The sequence below is a fragment of the Mytilus edulis genome, chromosome 5 (assembly GCF_963676685.1).
Source record: "Mytilus edulis chromosome 5, xbMytEdul2.2, whole genome shotgun sequence".
Lineage (NCBI taxonomy): Eukaryota > Metazoa > Mollusca > Bivalvia > Mytilida > Mytilidae > Mytilus > Mytilus edulis.
In genome coordinates, this window is record NC_092348.1 from 9807258 (window position 1) to 9829385 (window position 22128).

General features: G+C 31.4%; 1 protein-coding gene across 1 annotated transcript in view; it reads left to right on the top strand.

Annotated features, from left to right (window-relative positions):
• The window catches only part of LOC139522915 (short transient receptor potential channel 4-associated protein-like), a 30900-nt gene that overhangs the window by 1935 nt on the left and 6837 nt on the right, over positions 1 to 22128 (top strand). The window contains exons 2-21 of the mRNA XM_071316546.1: positions 5586 to 5708; positions 6663 to 6776; positions 7106 to 7166; positions 8156 to 8232; positions 8948 to 9107; positions 10042 to 10152; positions 11772 to 11834; positions 12050 to 12112; positions 12515 to 12637; positions 12939 to 13072; positions 13947 to 14026; positions 14359 to 14419; positions 15024 to 15082; positions 16118 to 16173; positions 18732 to 18777; positions 18997 to 19080; positions 19453 to 19543; positions 20230 to 20370; positions 21009 to 21120; positions 21936 to 22045. Of these exons, the coding sequence (XP_071172647.1) occupies positions 5586 to 5708; positions 6663 to 6776; positions 7106 to 7166; positions 8156 to 8232; positions 8948 to 9107; positions 10042 to 10152; positions 11772 to 11834; positions 12050 to 12112; positions 12515 to 12637; positions 12939 to 13072; positions 13947 to 14026; positions 14359 to 14419; positions 15024 to 15082; positions 16118 to 16173; positions 18732 to 18777; positions 18997 to 19080; positions 19453 to 19543; positions 20230 to 20370; positions 21009 to 21120; positions 21936 to 22045 (1869 nt within the window). The remainder of the gene's footprint in view (positions 1 to 5585; positions 5709 to 6662; positions 6777 to 7105; positions 7167 to 8155; positions 8233 to 8947; positions 9108 to 10041; positions 10153 to 11771; positions 11835 to 12049; positions 12113 to 12514; positions 12638 to 12938; positions 13073 to 13946; positions 14027 to 14358; positions 14420 to 15023; positions 15083 to 16117; positions 16174 to 18731; positions 18778 to 18996; positions 19081 to 19452; positions 19544 to 20229; positions 20371 to 21008; positions 21121 to 21935; positions 22046 to 22128) is intronic.

Genomic DNA, 22128 nt, shown 5'->3' on the forward strand with positions numbered 1-22128 from the left:
AAGAAAAACAACGTAAAACGCTTACATAAAATATAGGAGTCCTCGACTCAAAATGCTTATAATCAAACACTCTTATAAATAAACATATCTAGATATATTAATTCTTCCAGTTAAAAACTCGTAAATGTACACTTTTGGGTTCACGCTTAAAATATTGACCCAACGGTAACGTTCTGAACAATACATGACAAAGTTGCGCCATATACGACGTTATCGATACAGCTAATAACATAAAGTAAAACGTACGTTAATTACTCATTCAATATACTAAATACTAGAAATAACTTCTGACAACTTATATAAACTCTCTTAACACAATAATAACAATATTCCTTTACTTGGAAATAACCAATATACACATTTACAACACTGCCCCTCCCCCAGAATACATTTCGTCCTCGAAATATGGTCTTGTCAACTCTGACAACTGATACATTTAAAAATATTCTGTTCACAATATTTATACGTACGTAATCCTCTTATCATACAAATAAAACAAAATTAAACATACATGAACAAACTACTGCGCCTGTTAATGTCATAGAAACTAATGTCTGTGTTAACAAACTAATGCGCCTGTTTATACTTTAAAAGGCAAAATACATTTTTCTAAAATTTTCTTCCAAGTATGAATATCTTCTCATACCTATATAACAGTAAAGTGTCACGAAAAAACAAAGTTCTATATTTTTTTTTTTCATCCAGTTACAGCACTAATATACTTCATTTAAAATTCAATCCAAGATTCTCCATTCTATCAGACACTGGAATTATAAAAATCATGAAGGTCAACTTCTTTTAAACACCCGGCTTACCATAAGCCGACAGATGTCCTACCAAGTACCATACCGCCGTCAAGGGTACCACCGTGTATAAATATATACACAACCACGATACCGATGCACCATACTAACATAAGTAGAAAAATTAGTACAAGGTACAAGTAATAAAAAAAAATGGTCATCAGTATTCCCCGAGAAATATCTAAAATGGTGTAGACTATAGCTCAGCATACCCATGGTGTAACCTAAATGTATAATGCAATCTAGACTATTCATTAGCCTTAACTTATTCTCGCACCAAAACAAAAATGGCACCTAAAGTATCCCAACTGCCAATATACACCCACCGAAAGCAGCTTCCCACCAAAATAGTATTAAACAATCTTTTTTTACTGCAACAACAGCAACAATTCAATAGGATCATCAAATTCCAGATTCTGATAAAAAAATCACCTGTTTTCTGAAAATCTAAAAAACAATTTCAATACCACAATATATTTCAAAAGTGCAAAAAACTATAATACTGTATACTCTACATATTTGTGCTTCGTGTACTGTATACTCAGTGGATAAACAAAAATTATAACTCTTCTCAATAAAACAATAATTCATTTTTTTACACTTCATCAATTCAAATAATCACACAAGTTTCGTATCTACATTATAAAAAATCAGAATCTACACAAAAATACTCTGATATTTGGCCAGTGTAGGCTTATCTGCTATATAGTCCTAACTATTTCTGATAATCCTGACTTATAAATCCAAACTGCGGGTTCCCTCCGAAAGTATTCATATTTTCTGGTTTCCCTCTTTTTCCTCTTGAGAAAGGACAATCTCTGCTGTAATGTCCCTCCTGGTGGCATGAGTAACAAGTATTTACTCGGTAACTGCTGTTTGCATTAAATTGGTCTTTCTTAATGTCTTCAAAATCAATCAACTCGTCTAAGCCCGTTTTAAATTCTGCGTTAGCTACATATTGGTTTGGACTCTCTGTCCTACATACCTCGAAGTCTTCCGTTTTCCCTTGTGCTGTGAAATTTTCATAAGTATTTACCTGTCTGACATTACAATTTTTGCCTACATTTTTTCTACAACTTGCGTGCCATGTTACTATATTTATTGCATCCTGCAATGTTGCTGGTTTCTGTATGAGGACTTCATATGATAGTGACTGGTCTGGCAGACCCTTAATAAAATGTTCTGTTTTAAAACGGTCAAGCAAACTTGAGTCATTTACATCAGGGTATGCCTTACCTACCATCCACTCAACACGAGAAGCATATTCTTGTATGCTTTCTTTCTGATCCTGTTTGATAAACTGCAAATTGGTCCTGTACGTCTCTGGTAAAATGTGATCCCCAAATCTCTGAGACATGGCATCATGTATTTGTTGTATGTCTCTGTGAAAGGAAACAGGAAGCTCATTTACAAATACCAAGGCGTCATCTCTAAGACTATTTAAAATGAGCTCTTCTACTTGTCTGTCGCTGGACCAATTGAACCTACTACCCAATAACCTAAACTGTGTCCAGAAGGCCTTGAAATCCCCCTTACCATCAAAGAGTGGACTTCTAGGTTTTGGTTCTTCCCTTTGTAGTTGCTGAACACGACTACTTTCTCTTACATCATTTGTAATAACTGGGCGTGGTGTATAAGTGTTATCGGTACTTGGACCAGCTACTAACTGTTGGGTCACTGATACCTGGTTAGTTTGTTCAGTTGTGGTCATGTTAAGGCCTATGCTATTTTGACTAAAATTCTGAGTATTGGTGTTATTTTCAGCCACATGGTTACCCCTTGCAATTACTAACTGAGCTATATTTTCCTGATTTAGCTTAACTTGCGTGCTCATCTCAGAAACTTGCGTGCTTATCTCAGAAAATATATCATTTTGGTTTTTTAATTGTCTCTGAATGTCCATTAGAATCGCAATAATATCGTTATCATTCAAATTCGTCTTACTTTCCTCAACCGTATTCTGCACAGGCGAGGTCATAGGACTTACTGTGGGGCTGGGGGTGGATAAATTAACATCATCTTCTATGACCAAATCCATTAAATTACAGGTCTCAACAGTTCCGCTCTGTGAAATAATCACATTTTTCATACTTTCCCCCCTTCCAAAAATTGGAGCTGGGATTTTTCTATTTCTAAGATCCATGTTTAAAACACACAATAATATGCCAATAGAAGCTAACTGAACCTCTATTTCCCTAATAAATAATTGCTTGGAAGCTAAATGCACCTCTTTTATTAATATTCTTTTTTCTTTCTAGGAAGCTAAATGCACCTCCTTAATATATTTCAAAAAAAATCAGAAGCTAAATGCACTTCTGTATTTTCCAAAATAAGCCACTTATCACAGTATAATGTATAGAGCTAAATGCACTCCATACAATATATGTCACTTACTGTGTTCCATACACAGTAATATTTCTAAAAATAGACGTGCCAAATTCCTTGAAACGTGAGAACTAAACCGCTGCCACCATTGTCGTAATTTCTGCTTCTTGCTATGTTTTGATATAGTTTTAAAGCCAGCAAATACGAATACTCATAAAACTAGTAAATACACGGAGTAATAAATAAATACGGACATCAAATCTGTTGTCTGTTCTCTCTCGTCATTGGTAGCGTGAATAAATGATCAATAGTAAAAATGATACTTTTATTAATAGCCGATATCTTTCCATATAAGTACAATATTCCAACAATAATATATAATAAACATACGGGACGAAACTACTAAAATAATAATCTTTCTCATGTATTTTCGTACGGGTCAACTGGGATTATCTTACATATTACAATGATAAATACGGTAAATAAATGCAAGGCATACAGCTAATGCGCTGCTTCTTACCTCTAGGACCCCCCGGGATGAGCCTTGCTGCAAGCCAAACGTAAACACAGCAAAGACTGACGAACGTGACGTTGCACTCGTATTTATTTTAAATTACCGGAAGTAAATATTCTAAGCAGGAAGAAAAACAACGTAAAACGCTTACATAAAATATAGGAGTCCTCGACTCAAAATGCTTATAATCAAACACTCTTATAAATAAACATATCTAGATATATTAATTCTTCCAGTTAAAAACTCGTAAATGTACACTTTTGGGTTCACGCTTAAAATATTGACCCAACGGTAACGTTCTGAACAATACATGACAAAGTTGCGCCATATACGACGTTATCGATACAGCTAATAACATAAAGTAAAACGTACGTTAATTACTCATTCAATATACTAAATACTAGAAATAACTTCTGACAACTTATATAAACTCTCTTAACACAATAATAACAATATTCCTTTACTTGGAAATAACCAATATACACATTTACAACAGGGTTCTTTGATATACTGAATCTAACCATGTATTTAGATTTTGGATATTGGACCATAATAGGTAAATGTCCAATTTAAAATTTTTAAGTTTTAGTTCTTACACCACATTTATTCTGGGTCAGAAACCTATGTTGTGTCAACTATTTAATCACAATCCAAATTCAGAGCTGTACCAAGCTTGAATGTTGTGTCCATACTTGCCCCAACTGTTCAGGGTTAGACCTCTGTGGTCGTATAAAGTCATATGATAGAAACGAGTGAGCAGTGAAAAATAATGTTATTTCAATTCTTGAACCAATGCATGCAAACATCATAAACTTAGTCTTCTATGCACAATTTTATCAATTTTTGCGCATAAATTTCATATATGTCCATTTTTTCTTCAATCAGTCAGTGTTGTGAAAATATGGCAAGTAATTAAATTTCGTGTTTTGAAGTTTAACAATTGTCACCTGTTTGTTAACAATCAACAAAAAAGCGTGGATATTATGCACATGTTTAACATGTACAATCAGATAATAGTTTATTTTAAGGATATCCATGCATATTGCAATCACCTGAATCTTACAGGATGGGTCACACTGAGGTCACTTTGCATATGGAAAATATGTGGGAGAATTGCTTCAGGAAGCAATTAAAATAAAGTAAACTTCTTCTAAATATGAACAAATTAAAGAATTTTCTTCAGAAAAAAGTAGATGTACATAAGTTTTATAATAAAACTATCCATAGAGTTTAAAAAAACATATTGCAAATTTTTTTTTTTATGTCAAATTCTGGAAAAAATCTTGTTAAATGAATTTGATTCTGGAATTATGTACGCCCTAACCCGAAGTTTGTCATTACACATGAGTTTGGTTGTAAATGCATTTTTAGTTCATTTTGTTTCATTCTGTTATGAATTTGTTGCATTTTACACATATAAACGGATACTTCTGATGGAATTTCAGATGACAGCATTTTTGGAATTTAATTATTTTAATTTACAATTCCTCATAATTTGATCGTTTGAAAATTTGTTTTTCAGAAATGAAAAAAAAAAGTTCTAGGGTCGGAGGCGTTTCAACTAGGGACTGTCATGTAACTGGAACTACACATATATTTTTATTTGGCCTTATTAAATATGTACATGTAGGAAATTTGCTTTTTGTAACGCAAAGTTGATAAAAAATTATCAATATTTAGCGAGGTTCAATCTTTTTGAAAGTGACAATTATATTTTACTTGTTTGTGCTTGACTGCTTTGATGGACTTAAAATAATTTCATTCTGTTCAGTTGATTTCTGAAATAATCCTGATTTAATATTCATAATATTATGTAAGAATAGAAAAGATGAATACATCTTTCTACTCACTTAAAAATAAAACACTCTAAAATTAGACTGAACATGAGAGTTGGACTACCCAAGCATACTTGTAATGTATTTATATTTTTTGTTTTTCTTCAGTTGCCAGAACATGTGATTGAGGAGATAGGTGAGGGGAGTGGTATCCCTGAGATAGTAGCAGAGTTGGACTACTTTAGCACACATATGGATGCAGACGATGATCTGTGTTTAGAGAATCTCAAGGTAATTGGTTCTATATTTAGACATGAAAATAGTCTACTGGATATAATTTAAGGGAGAACGGGTTGAGATTTTTTAACCCATGCATGACCGACAATATTTCAAAATTTTGTTGTTTCAAGTTACTATTAAATGGAGAACACCTGTTTGGAATTTATTGAACTGTTTTATAAAATGGAAGATGTGGTATAATTAATACCAACGAGACAACCCATCCACGAGAGACCAAATGACACAGAAATAAACAACTATAGGTCACGGTACGGCCTTGACATGCAGTGGTTTGGGAAAATCAATTATTTTTGGAATTTACTCATGGATTTCTGGTCTTATAAATGTATTTTTTTCAGTTTATATCAAGTTGTAATAAAGTGTCAATGTGGAAAAAAATCCAGACATAAATAACTTTGTCAAACCTTCATCAAATGTTATGATACTTTGACATTAGCTGCATCAGATCACGATAAAAAATATAGAATCTGTCGCAAAACTCCAAATATTTATCGAGTTCTTTCTATCTGTTCCGCTTCAGATTAAAGATTTTGATGAAATTAATGTTTAATCAACTTTAAACTTAGTATACATGTTCCCTTTGATATGATCTATCAAATTTTAATGACAAATTAAAGTCATAACACCAACTTCAAGGTCCACTGAACATAGAAAATGACAATTTCAATTGGGGTATTCATATACTATGGGCACATTCTTGTTATTTTAGGTTTTCTGTATTTTATTGATAAATAGTGGATTTTTTTAAGTGAACATTACACTTCTTTCTACTTTTTGGCAATCAACATTACACTTTGACCTTGACAGTAGCGGTAGCAAGTAAGACACAGGGTGTCTATGGAACTTTTCAATTTTTTTTTAATGAAAGACAATATATTAACAGATTAATGTAAAATATACAAAATAAACTTGACATAATCCTTAACTATTAATCTTTTATTGCAGACTTTGTTAGGTAATTTGATGAACTTTGAACCCAGGAGATCAAATGAAGAGTCAAATGCAGATGATGAACAACAAAAATATGCAGCACAGTTCTATGAACATGGTGGTGTTGAGGTAGCACTCAAATTGTCTTCTTTAAACCTGTAGCCATGAAAGATATCTTCACAACTGAAGAGTTTTATTCTATCACTTCTAATTTCATGTTTTAAGATTTGTACTACCAGTATATGATTATTCTGTATTATATTTATTATATCTTTCCTAAATTATTTTATTTATAATTACTAATTAAATTTGATAAAACATTTTTGTACATGTTTTCTGGACAGACAAAGATCATACATATTTTTAAATGCTCAGTTAAAAATCACTTTGAATCTTGGCTACTAAAAGTTTCATAAACAAAATAATATTTATTACACTAATTATGATTTCTTTTTTAGGTATTGATGAGAATTTTGATGTTTAACACACAGTTTCCCCAGGCATGTAAAAACATCAAAGGTAAGCAATATATACATTTCTCAATAGCTATAGTTGGTCCACATCAGAAATATTGCACCACCATGAAATATTACAATAGTGTTGTAAGTGGTGTTAAATACCAATCAATCAATCCAGAAATCTTGCAAAGTAGACATTGCAGGCCTGTTTGATCTGACTCCACCATTGTCATGCATGTATTACAGTTTATTATCCTTGAAAGTAAACGCCTTCCTCTTACTTGTGTTATTATACTGCAATCAGCTATTTTACTATACAGATAAAGCTTTACGTATAAACGTAAGCTTTATACGTCAATGACCTCAATTAACCTTTAAGCTCGCCTACTTACCAGAACTACTGTATTTCATCAACAACATCACATCCATGACAACATGTAGTAACAATGGTCAAACTTTTATGAATTTAAACTTGTTATGTCTTCAAATTGGTAATTTATATACCATGATTATTAGATATTATTAATTAAGTTCATTTTCCCTTTTTAATTCATTAAAATGCCAATGTCTTACCGCCTGGACTACGATCATAGGGAAATACCCAAAAATGGTACCCCAAGAGGGAAATTCCAAACACTTTTTTTAACAATATTTGTTACATTATTTTTTTTTTATTTTTTATTTTTATCGATTTCAGTATAAAAACAATATACATATAGTGTTTTGAAATATGAAATTTATTTGTATTCGGCACGAAACAGGAGAAATGCTCGGTAGAACCTTGCATTTCCCTCGTTTCTAAGCCTCATACAAATAAATTTCATATTTCAAGACACTATACGTATATTGTCTAAGTATAATTCCATCAAAGACCACTAAAAACCAATCCTGAGCAGCCTATAGTTACTGTATTTCATGATGATGTCGTCTTACTTGGAGGCAGACAAATAAAATGTTAAATAATAAAAATGCTCTGTTAATTAATGTTTCAAATAACTCTTAAAAGAAGTAACTGCTTAATGTCATGATATATTTTATTTGTACTTTTAGTTGGATATCCAGAGTCTGACCTGTTACTCAGAATCAAGAGTCTGGTTTTGGAAATTTTGACAAAAATATCTACAACTGTAAGTTTAAATATCTTGAAATTGAATGGATCATACAATTTGTACATTTATAAATTAGAACTACCCAGAACTCAACTGTAACTAAATGAAATAAAAACCACCAGTGAGGACGAAGATAGACCAAGAATAAAATGTGTATGAAAATTACAGAATAAAAAATTTCCTTAAAGATTTTTTTTAATTCTTCCTTTCCATTTTATTGTAATGAGCTATAGGACTACTGTTTTGAAAGTGTGTTGAGATTTGCAGAATACCATTAAACAACCCTTCACATGTAAACATCATTTTAAAGCTTTCCTACTGGAAGTAGCTTTGATTTTAAACTTTTCTGGTATCTTTTTTCATTGCATATTACTTTGATATTAAACTTCTGCCTCAGCATTTACTCCCCTGACCTTGAATTGTATTGATATCAATTTTTCAAAAACTGGTTATCATGTGATTAACGTGATACTTTTCAGAGTATTGGTAATCATGTGATTAATATAAAAAAGAAGATGTGGTATGATTGCCAATGAGACAACTATCCACAAAAGACCAAAATGACACAGACATTAACAACTATAGGTCACCGTACGGCCTGCAACAATGAGCAAAGCCCATACCGCATGACTATTGGTAATCATGTGATCAACATTCTGATATTTTTCAGAGCATATGTGATCCTGTGATTATTTTTTCAGAGCATTGGTGATCATGTGATTATTTTTTTCAGAGTATTGGTGATCATGTGATTAATATTCTAATGGAGGATGATGAAGTACTGAATTATGTGTTTACATTGTTATCTCATACAAAGACTTTTATAAATGCTTGTCAATTGGTAGAGGATATGTTACAGTCTAAACGACAAGTGTTAGATCTACATAGAATAAGTAAGTATACAGTTCCTAGTTATTAACAGTTTATTGTGATAAATAATTTGTAAATACCAGAAGTTTAAATTAAACAGAACTAGAAAGAAAGAAAACTCGCCTTATATTGATGTACAAAAATGAGTATTTCATAAATTAGTATGAAACTTCAGCATCCAAGTATTTTTCAGAATTTCAATTACTTCTTCTTTTATGAAAATTTTGCAGCTTTTGGTTGTTATCTTAAATATTATTATAGATAGATAAACTGTAAACAGCAATAATGTACAGCAAAGTAAGACCTACAAATAAGTCCGCATGATCAAAATGGTCAATTGACCTCTTTAGGAGTTATTGCCCTTTGTAGTCAATTTTTAACAATTTTGTAAATTTTTACAAAATATTTTAACTACTGGGCCAAGTTCATTATAGATAGAGGTAATTGTAAGCAGCAAGAATGTTCAGTTAAGTAAGATCTTCAAACACATCACCATCATCTAAACACAATTTTGTTATGAATCCATCTGTGTCCTTTGTTTATGATATGCACATAGACCAAGGTGAGCGACACAGGCTCTTTAGAGCCTCTAGTTTTCTTTTATGTATTAATATCATATTGCAGTAAAGCACCCAATTACAACCAGAATGAAATTCCATGACTTTGCACTCTTAGCTCTTAGATTAAATTCTAACCTAGCTGATAGATGATTTACTCCAGATTTAAGAGGCATATTGTCAAGGCTACAAATTTTAGATTGACATTAATTGTATACTTTTCTATTGTAGCTAATATAAAGACACTGATTCTGTCATTGACTGACTCACAACTTGCTAACTTCTGTAGAATATAAGTGTATACTCTATTGTAGCTAATATAAAGACACTGATTCTATCATTGACTGACTCACAACTTGCTAACTTCTGAAGAATATAAGTGTATACTTTTCTGTTGTAGGTAATATAAAGACACTGATTCTATCATTGACTGACTCACAACTTGCTAACTTCTGTAGAATATTGGCAGTGGCAATATCTGACCTTGATATTTACGAAAACAAATCTTCATGTAAGTTGGTAATGTGAATCATATTATATATCATCAATGTAGATTATTTTGATATCCATAGATTTTTGATGCTCATGTTGGTCTATGATTGTTGAATTAGTGTTCTTGTCTAATTTAGCCTACACTAGCTTAGATTTATGCCAACAGGGGTTTGAGGCCTGTTTCAATTATTGGACATTACATATCCATTAATCTATACAGTGAAACCTGGGTAAACCGAACCCTGATAAAACCGAATTTCAGTTTAAACTGAACAATTTTCTAAGTCCTACAAAATTTCCCTATCGATTAAGGTTAATCTTACCTGAAAAAAAACGAACCCTGTCAAAATTCAGAACACTTTCTGAAGGCTCGTTAATAAATATGTATTTAAAAATTACCTGTCACAATCGATCAATAGCAATCAAAACATTTTTTTAATTATTTGCGTGATTTTATTAAACAAACACAGGATGACAGAGTATTCCTTGAAGTTATTTGAGGTAAAATTAACTGGTGGGTTGTTATTACAAATTGATTAGCATGTTTGTCTCCATGTTTTCAGTGATTAAATGAATTTATTTTGTAAAGAAACTTTAAACTGTTCAGCTTCTCATCACCAAAAAATGACAAGAATTGAACTTTCCCTTAGATCAATTAAATGCTCGTGACTCAAATAATTACAACCACAAAATCATAACTGCCATTCTGTAGCTAAACTGTTTAATTGAATAATAGTTTAAAAGCTTTTTACTGGATTAAGAAGTTGTGCAACACAACAAGGTCAATGGCTTTCGAATCACATTTACGGGATGCCGGATTCCCTTTGGATTCCCTATTTATATTATTCAGGTGCTCCTGAAGACTTTCGTTAGCTATTTAGCAATGATAAAGTCCGAGAATAAACTGGACCCCTGTTGTTTCACTCTGATCTTGTGGCTAAGTATCAATCAGTGGGTGGCCAGTTTAGTCAGAGAACTTGTGTGTACAATGACGATCTCAATTCAACTACGAAATAGTCATTTAAAAGTGACTAGGAATCTGAATTGGTCAGTGAATTAACAGATGAGGAAATAATTATAAAAAGCAAAATCACTCCACGTCGGACATAATTGAACAATTTATAGTTTGAAAACGACAAGCCTGATTGACTAAGTGGCGTTTGATTTATATACAAAAAATTGTAGCAATACGTCTATCTTCATTTACTTATCCTTTTACATCTAAATCAACACGAAAATACATTGTCAACTGTTATGTCACCTATTTATTATTCCTTAATTGCAAGTAAGTGCTAAAACTATTTTGATGTCGACTTCCGTTTACCTCTACAATCCGAACACCTGTGAAATCGAACAAAGCACAAAGTCCTGTGGGTGTTCGTTTGGACAGGTTTGACCGTATGATCCAACTTTACTTCAAGAAGGATGAACTTCATATTCGCAAACATTATTATTTAGATCTGGTTCTAAACTTAAAACGGATATTTTCCATTTGTATGCAAAAATCAGATCAATGTTGACCTTACATGTATAATGTTTTTGCAGCACAGTATTTTGTTATTCTGAACTATGGTGTTAATTTAGGAAGTTTCCACACTACAAAATAAATGGTTTAAAACAAATGTTTTATAATTTCAGTGTTTGCTCAGAATAAACAGAAAAGAAGTCGAGGTTTTGTCAATGTTAGAGATATTAATCAAGGTAAAAATAATACAATTTATAATTTGTTTAATATAGAGTCAATTTATTATGATTGTAATTGAACAAGAATGCTGATTGTTAGATGACTATAAATTTTTTTTATTTGTATTCATTAGAAAGTAGAATGTTTATTTGAAATCAAAAACAAAATATGAAATATATGGTAAGGTAAATAATTACATTTTATTGTCATGGAAATTGTTTTGTTATTTCAGAGTTGTTACTTGGTATTCCAGAGTTACTGCCCAGACTTGTGAACTTGGCTGTAATGAAAGATTGTAAGTCTGTTTGAAGTGCACTTTTTTTCGTATTGAGCGCTTTTTAAACTTTACTTCAAGAAGGATAAACTTAATATTCTTTTCAAAACAAAAGATTTTTGATAGGAAGAGTTTCGATGATTCATTGATCAGGTAAAATATTGATATGATTATTGGTTGTATAATGAAATGTAATGTGGTTATTAATATTTCACATTTGAACAACTGAATAAATGAAAAACACAGATAAAAAAAAGAAAAAAAAAGACATTAAACGAACAACTATAAATCAACTGATGAAAAGAATTTAGAAAATAACACAACTGGTTAGAAAAAGATGAAAGTAAGCCTTTTTCCAATTATTTGAAAATATTCATTTGTATGCATAGTGCTGATGCAATTACAATTTATCTTTGTTTTTAGATACCCCCAGATACAGGGGAATGGTGAGTGAGTTAGATTGTTGGATGGAATGGATAGAAAATCAAATGGCGGAGGAGGTATATGACACGCCCACAGTAGATGATGATGAGGATTTTATTGGGGGTAAGATAAGTTATGTTGTACAGTCAAAAGTAGGACAATAATATTATAGATGTTATCAAATTAATGCAAGTCTACTTGGGTAAAAAAAGGATTTTGGATGTGACCTGTTCCAGTCAGTATAATTAACCAGCAAAACAAAACAAAATTTTTTTCGTTATTAAGGATGATTGTAACTGACAAAGAACCATTAAAAAATATGTAAGAATCGGTTCAAGTTTTTACTGTAAAATATAGAATTTGTATTTTCCATTTAATGTTTCTCTTATTTTTTGCCACATATTTAAAGTAATTATTATTCCAGGAATATCTGAGCCCACATCAGCAGGTGGAGCTATGAATGTCCAGCAGGGTCTAAAAATAACAGAGGAACTTGTACAGAGAGTAGAGGTGGTTTATGTACTGGGTCTCTTCTTATTAGGAAAACATCGGAAAAAGGTTAGAAAAATAATAGGAACAAAATTCACACACAAATACATGTGCTAAAATTTGATTTCAAAGGTCAACTGCAATAGATGTCAAGATAAGTTAATTTTACAATGTTGTTATGAACACATGGGGTTGTTACTTCATTTGACAAGGGGAAAACTATAAAGTTACATCTAATTCTTTAGTTATGGAAAATACTTTAACAATTTTAAAATTGAACTGTGAAACAGAAGAAATATTATATTCATTCTCATACCTCATTTACAGCAAAAACATTAAAATAAGGACATTTTTTTTATGGCTTTTGATGGATCATAATTGTAATTGCCAAAAACATAAAAATGGGAAATCTGTTGTATGAAGAATGTTCATTGCACTGCATGCTTAAGAACCTTTTCTTTTATTTCATTTAACACTACCAAATAAAACGTTTATTGTTTATTCCATTAGAACATTTTATGAATGTTTATTCCATTGTGACATTTTATGAATATTTTTTTTAATAAACAAGCTGATGGGGAAATGCAAATGAAAAAGAAAAAAAAACTACCTGTGAATTTTTTTCTTAAGCACTCATGACACTTACACAACTGTTAAGGGATGACATCAAAAGATCGGTGTAGGATAAAAAACTTAAATCAAATAGTTTGGGGGTGGGGGGTTAAAATTCTACAAGTTTTGTATATCTAAAATCGATTTTTACATATATCCCTATTGGTGAATCAATTTTTCCCAAATTAAGTTAAGAGGGGGGTGGGGGTGTCAGTGAAAAAACTATGTGAATTAAGTTTTTTATCCTACATTGAACTTTTGATGTCGTCCCTAAGGACATGCCTGTTGGCCAATTGTATTGTGTTTTTATGCACCTGTTCTTTTATTCTAGGTACAGAGAAAGCTGGCAGAACTGAAATTAGCACCTGGTTTAAGTGAATTGTTTGATCAGTTTATTTGGAAGTGTCAAGTGTATGTATTTATATTATGGTTTAAGCTGATTTTTTAAATATACTATACATGCTATACTATAGAAAGAATCTTTCAAAGTAAAAGTTCCTAATGTGATGAATTAATTTGTGCTTCCGATCTTGCTGTTTGCATAATTGTTAAAATGTCTTCCATAAATATAGAATTAACTGTCATAGTATCATATATATAATTAGACAGAATTTAGGATGTAAAATTGGATTGATAAAAAAAAAAAAAATTTAAATTGGAAACTGGAATAGTTAAATGAATAAGTGTTGATCAATCCTGTATTATACCATTGATGAGATCTATAAATATATTATTGTTGACAGAAGCCGATACAGCAGTAGGAACAGATTACGTGGACACAATGCAGCCTGTGAATGTAGTCCTGTGAGTATTTAATAATGATTCAGAGTCAAAAAGAAAAGGTACTCTGTCATAGGTCAGAAGAATTGACCAAATACGGTTCATTAGAGTGACAGAATTAATGAACAATGCTTGATAGATCACAGTCAAGCCAAACAATTGATCATCTCATGGTCTGTAAACATAACTGGTCTGTTTCTAATGTGCCTTTTGGAAGAAAGAGCCATTACTAAATTTATCTTTTTAGGCTTGTATTTTCCAACAATACAAAACTGGATATTATATTTATAAAAGGAGGTGTTGTAGGATTGCCAATGAGACAACAATCAACTCAACTTCAGTTTCAATAGGCAGTCTCTATGCATTTCAATTTTCAACACATTATTTTAATCATCAGAAGACTGAAAATTGTTAAAAAAAAATATCACATATTGCTACCCCAGTTTGTGCTCTAATTTTGTTTCCATTATAGAAAAGCAGAATCAGCATATTAAGTCTTTAGCCACATATACTGTTGTTGCCTGACATTTCCTTATTTTCTATATACAAACATTGCAATACAAATATGTTTTTAGTTTATTTTCAACATATTTGTATATAATAACGATCCATTGTCCTATTTTTACAGGAAGTGGCATTAAAAATCCAGTTTTTACGACTTGTACATAGTTTCTGTGATCATTCTGAGTAAGTATGATTCATATACAGTAGTCTGTTGATGCACATTATGTTTACTTCCTGTCTAGTGTGTGCCATATCATTTTAAGGAAGTTTGCTACTCAGTTTCAAAATAAATAACTTTTCATAAAACTAGTATATATTGATAGGGTATTAATTGAGGAATAAAAAAAAGCCAAAAAAATAAAGGGGTCAATGTGCTTGTTTTTGAGATATTAGCCATTGGAATTTTGGCAGGAAAATATTCTCTCTTAATTTTTCATAGCTTTATCATTGACAAGTTAAAGTTCTCAAAAACTATTAAAAAATAAATAAGATTTTAGAAGTTTTTTACAAATGGCTTATTATTATACATGTAAAAGATTTATTAAAAAAGAAAAATGGGGTCCATTGCCAAATTTTCTAAAAGCATTCACATGGATAAAACCAGAGGATTCCAAAAATCTGACAAAAAAAACCCCAAATATGACAAGCGAACTTCCTTAAGTGAGAAACAAATTAATTTAACACCAGTTCTGTGTAGTCACTTGTGTATATATGAGTTCTCTTATAAGTAGTGATTTCTGTTTTTATATATAAATCCTGTTTGTTTATACCAGAAAATTTATGGCTTATTTTATCCAATGCAAACAAATACAAAAATACCATAAATAAAGGAACTCTCAGAGGATGGGTTAATTACTTAGACAGCAATATAATTATAAACAATAGAAAAATAAAGGCAACAGTAGTATACCTCTGTTCAAAAGTCATAAATCGATTGAGTGAAAACAAATCCAGGTTACAAACGGAGGGAAAAACCAAATATAGGAGGAAAACAGCACAACAACAGAAACACTGAAGTGCAACAAAAACAAACCCCAACATACATAGAAACAAACTATTTGTTAACAACTGCAATATTTCTGACTTAGAAAAATAGTGGGATGAACCTGGTTAAATGGCTAGAAAAACTTAGATTCATGTGAAATTTTCATGATTTTTCATTTTGATTGAGAGTTGCCTCTTAATCTCTATAATATCAACATTGTTGTTTCTTTTCAGTTATAAACATTTGTTATTATCCAAAAATGAGCTCAATGAAGTTAAAAGAATTAACAGTAAGTATAGTTATAGTGTAGTTATAGATAGTATTGAATATTTAAGTATACATATCTGCATTTTTTTTAAAAAGGAAATTCAGGTGGAGTTATATTTAGATAAAGTAAAGATATAGTTTAAGGAAAGGATATGTATTTTTATTTTATAACTCTGCTTTAAAAAAAAGTTTGGGTTTACTGTTTTAGTTATGACTCAACAACTTCCTGTTTACCGAAATAGGCAGGGGTATCATCAGTGAGAAGTAGCTCGCAGTTTCTCTTATTGTCTTTATATACAATTTTTTTTGCCAGAGTTATAAAGTGAGAGCACTTTTTATACCTCCGCTTTAAAAAAGGGGGGTATACTGTTTTACCTCTGTCTGTCAGTCCGTCCGTCAGTCAGTCCGTCCCATGAAACTTTCGTCACATTTTTCTCAGGGACTACACATCCACCCTTTCTGTAATTTGGTATCAACATTTATATATGTTAGCCATACCGTGTGATGCGTTTTCAGATTCATCACTTCACAACTTCCTGTTTATCGAACACTTGTATGATTTTACACATGATAGCCAAGTTGAAAATTTTCGTCACATTTTTCTCAGCAACTACAATACAAGGATTTCTGAAATTTGGTTTCAGGATTTATATAAGTCAGCTATACCGTGTGATGCGTTTTCAGATTCATCACTCGACAACTTTCTGTTTACCGAACACTTGTATGATTTTACACATGATAGCCAAGTTGAAAATTTTCGTCACATTTTTCTCAGGAACTACAATACAAGGATTTCTGAAATTTGGTTTCAGGATTTATATAAGTCAGCTATACCGTGTGATGCGTTTTCAGATTCATCACTTGACAACTTCCTGTTTACCGAACACTTGCATATTTTTACACTATTAATATTATCCACTTGCGGCGGGGGTATCATCAGTGAGCAGTAGCTCGCAGTTTCACTTAGACCTGTTTCACACTTTTGGTATCTGTCAGACACCTAGTTTCTGTTTATCGATAATTTTAATTTCTGATATTTAGCAGTAAGGCCACACCAATTTAATTTCTTGTTCTACGGATTTTTGCACTCCAAAATTTGGGGCGAGCGAGCGATTTGAAAATTTTAATAAAAAAATATTTAATTTGCAAATTTTTGAGGCGAAGCTTGAAAAGTAAAGGCGAACGATTATAATTTTTTTTTGTAAACATAAAATAGTAGGTTTTGACAATATTAAAGCTTGATTTATCACTTGTACTTTGACATTTCTTTAATTTCTGATGTATTTTTTCCCTGTTCACCAAGAAATAATTAAATCTGGTCTATGTATGTGTGACTGACAATGAGACAGTTCTCCATCCAAGTCATAATCAGTTTGGGGACAACCCCTTAATGTTATAAATATCCCTTTGACATGTTTTATGAGGGATCAATATAAGTTATCATATATTTGTTTGTACAAAGGGGCTCATATTTTCTCAAAGAACTATATATCTATCTGGTATTAAATGGTCAAAACATGTCCAAGAATTTTGTAATATTCCTGGACTTAACCAAGTTAACACATTTACTTTAACAGTTTAATATTATTCAAAATAAGTGGACCCCTCTTTTAGAAAAAGTTGTTTAAAATATGATGTAACTCTCCTCTTTTTGAGTACAAAATTCTCAGTTTTCAAAGATTTTGTATAGAAGAACTATACAAATCCTTGGTATTTCTATTTTCTTTTCTACATCAGTAAACTGACCCCTTGTCTGAGGGAGGGTTGTTCTCAACCTGATAATAACAAACACAGGTCAAAGTACGGCCTTTTACACAGGGCTTTGATACAGACCAAACAGCAGGCTATAAAGGACCCCAAAAATATTAGCGTACACAATTCGAACAGGAAAACCAACGATCTAATTTATATATCATGTATATCACATGTATATCCAAACGGGAAAATACCAATGAACAACAGCAACAAACAATAACTGCTGAACGACAGGCCCCTCAATCAATCAGGACAGGTGCATAAACATGCAGCGGCTATGGATAGTTTTGTTTCGCCAGCATACAATATAATTGCAGTTGAAGGCAAATCCTTCAGAAGTTCTTTGTACTTTATTCTAACAACGAATATTTTTTGATAGGGAATATAAGTAAGGGGGAAAGTAACCAATTTTTTGTTCTTTACAGGTATCCGCTGTTATAAATTTATATCGGAGCACTCCCGCTTAGGATAAATAGGTTTCATGCTGAAACAAATATTCTCACAGATATTTACAAAGTGTGGTGGGGTGCTTTTATGTTTAAAGTCGTTATATACAGGTTAGACTTTGATTTTAAAAACAAATGTTGATATCTTTTTATAATATTTACAACAAAAAAACGGTGCGGGAAATGGACATCATTACATTTCCAGATGCGGGAAGCAGGAATATAAAAAAAAATAAAAAAAATCTGTTTTGAAAAAAATAGATGCGGGCGGGTCTGTCGAACAAGGAATCAAATTGGTGTGGCCTAACGTTCCTTTTCTGTTGCTATAAGGATAAAAATATTGTTGGTAACATAAAATGTATTTTTTATTTCGTTTCAGCTAAAGCTGGTAATTTATCGTTGCCTAACCTTGATGCTGTAAATAAGTAAGTGTATTTACAAGTTAAGTTTTAAACAGTTATAAAGTGATAATACAATAGATACTAAAAGTTAATTCATGAAAAGATATTGTTTTGATATAAGTTTGCCACTTTGTATCAATGCAATTAATGGCCCTTGTAGTTTTTCTTTGATGTGTATTGTATAAGGTGACTTTTGTAATGAAAACAAAGTTATGGCATTAATCCATTCATATAAATTTTCAGATCATTAATGTGCAAAGGAAGTAAAGGTCTGTTAACTAAAATAGTGGAAGTTATGAAGAAAGAACCCACAACATCAACTTTCAGGTAAGCATCAAAAAGGGGGGGCAGGCAGGCATAGAAAAGGGGGTCTTTAGTAATACTCAACTGTAACATAAATAAAATAACTCTGTTCAGGATGTTTATATTTATATTTTAAAAGACATGTTGTTTCATGTCTTAAAATAGTATTCTACATGGTAGAATAGATGTTCAAGGACCTTTTTTGGTTTGTGCAGAATGTCTTGCAGTTACTTTTACTTGATAAAATATTTATATGGCAAGGCAAAAAATAACACAAGAGGTAATTTGCTGTGTTGGATATGAAAATTTCTCAACATTTATACAAAAAGAAACTATACCATGGATATCTAGAAGAAATTTTATTATAAACATTTATTTGAGATTGTCATATTTCAGGTTCTGGCTGGCCAGAGCTGTAGAAAGTTACTTAAGAGGTAATACATCCTACTGTGATCAGGTCTTCTTAATGAGGAGAGGACTTCTACAAGTAAGTATTTACTTAACAAAAAAGGACAGACATTTTCTTCTGTACAGCCGTCAATCTTTTGTACTCAAAATCAAATGAGAATGAAAATAGGGAATGTGTCAAAAGAGAATACAATCTGACCAATAGCAAAAAACATAAACAAAGGCCACCAATGGGTCTTCAACACGGGGAGAAAATCCTGCACTAGAAGGTGTGCGTAAGCTGGCCCCTAAACAAAATGTGTACTAATTCAGTGATATTGGAGGCCATGCTAAACTCGAAAACATATAAATGAACTAAAATTAAAAATAATACACAAATTGCAAAGGCCAGAGGCTCCTGATTTTGTACAGGTGCCAAAATGAGGTGCAGTTCAACATGTTTTTCAAGATATCACCAAATAAATAGTAAATCATATTACCATTCCAAATACTTGGTATCGAGAAAAGTTAAAATCAAGTGTGGAAAATTAAGTCTGTTTGGTAGATTCGAGTTACAAAAGATAAAAAGTAAGGTTTATTTTGCTACCCACTTTTCTTTTTTTTTTACGTCAAAGAATTCCAGTTCACTAAGAATGAATACATTTTAGTTGACCACATTACATGGAATTTATATAATTTAAATGAAATATGCCTAAATAAGCAATAAGCTTCAATTGTATTGCCAACACAATTCCATTTTTTTTTATTGTGTGTAATCTTTTACAGCATGTTGCAACAAACATTGTGGAACATGAAATACGACACAAAGAAATTCTACAAAGCAGTTTTGACTTGTTGGGAGAACTTGTTAAATTCAACATTGAAGCATTTAGATCATTTGATGAAATTCTCAATACTTCACCTAAGGTAAGTCAATGTATTGAATATTCATGTAAATTACTGCATGTCCAATATTTATAAGATGTAAAAAAAAAAAAAATTAAAACAAAATTACTGACTCAATTTCACCATGATTGTTTCTAAAAGAATGCATTAAGTTAAGTTAAAATCTGTATTATTTAATGTGAAATACTGTCTGATTTTAAACTTAAATTAACAAACTCCTTTAGGGCTGCTCCATTAAACCAGTTCTTGAAGTGGTGGTCTGAAAGATTTGACCATAAAAAATTTGCAATAGCAAATAGTGAGGACCAGGAGCTTTTCTTCAAAGACAATCAAGAAAAAAATGATCCTATAAACACGGTTAATATGAATGTGAGATGGTAGTAAAGGACTTCCAAAATTTCCCATGACCAGCTCACTTTCTGTGAGAAATTGTGCATTCATCCTTTAATGACTCGTATCTGATGTCCAAAGAAAAAAGTAACACTGTAATGTCCAACATTCTTTTTAAAGAAATTCTCTTTAAAGTAAACATAAAATAGATGCATGAAAAAGGGGGGGGGGGGTCTCAAAGTTACAAATGAAAAACGTTATAATAAATCAAAATTGATTTAACCTTTTTATGATCAGGCAAACTTTAAGAACTATTCATTATTTTTCAGTTTGATAAATTTACCAGTACAGTTAACAGAAACTTAGTTGATTCCAATATGTTTATCCGTAGTCTTATATTGTCCTTAGAACATCTGACCAATGATGAATCCCCGTGTCGAGGTAAGTTAAGTGATATTATATTGTATATATAACATATCTATATAATCTGGCCTATAAATTTGCCATATATAGGACTTCTTAACTCTACAGTTTTTTTTCATTGATAAATATAATGATTTCTTTAGCACAAGCAGTCTATGTGTATAAGGGTGTCTGAAGTTGATATATCAGGAGAATAGAAAAACACCTGGTTTTAAGTATATAAGTTGTATGTTATTTAGTGTCTATGAGTAGAATAGTAAAATCTAATGAAATACTGGAAATGAAAAATACTTTATTACATTAGGTTGATGCATATTATATAAATTGTCTTAAAATTTCTATTTTGATAATACATGCCAATTAATTTTTTGATACATAGATTTTCGATAGTTATGCCAAAATCTGATAATTTCCTTGCCTACACAGGTTTGACAGATTATTGAATTTTCAGTTACAGTTAAAAATGTTATTATGACTTATTTATCCATTAATGGGCATTATGTTTTCTGGTCTGTGTGTTTGTTCGTTCAGGTTAAAGTTTTTGGTCAAGGTTATTTTTGATGAAGTTGGAAGTCCTACCAACTTGATCTAGTACACATGTTCCTTATGATATGATCTTTCTCATTTTAATGCCAAATTAGAGATTTCACCCTAATTTCATGGTCCACTGAACAAAGAAAATGATAGTGGGATTAGGGCATCCATGTACTATGGACACATTTTTTGTAAAGCATCTTGCTTGTCTCTCATAAGTTTTACAATTTATCTTGCTTGTTTCTCATAAGTTTTACAATTTATTTGAAGCTTTTATTTGTGTTTTTTTTCATTTTCAGATTATGCCAAAAAAGAAAACAAATTGTTGATGTATATAGGAGATTTTAATAAACAGTTGGATTACCTGTATAAACTGATCAAAATAATCAATGTACAGAATCTCACACAGGTAAAATTGTTATTGACAGGTAAACTATCTACACAAGACACATTGGTTTTGTATGAGGGGCGTAGAACAAAAGTTTACGGAGA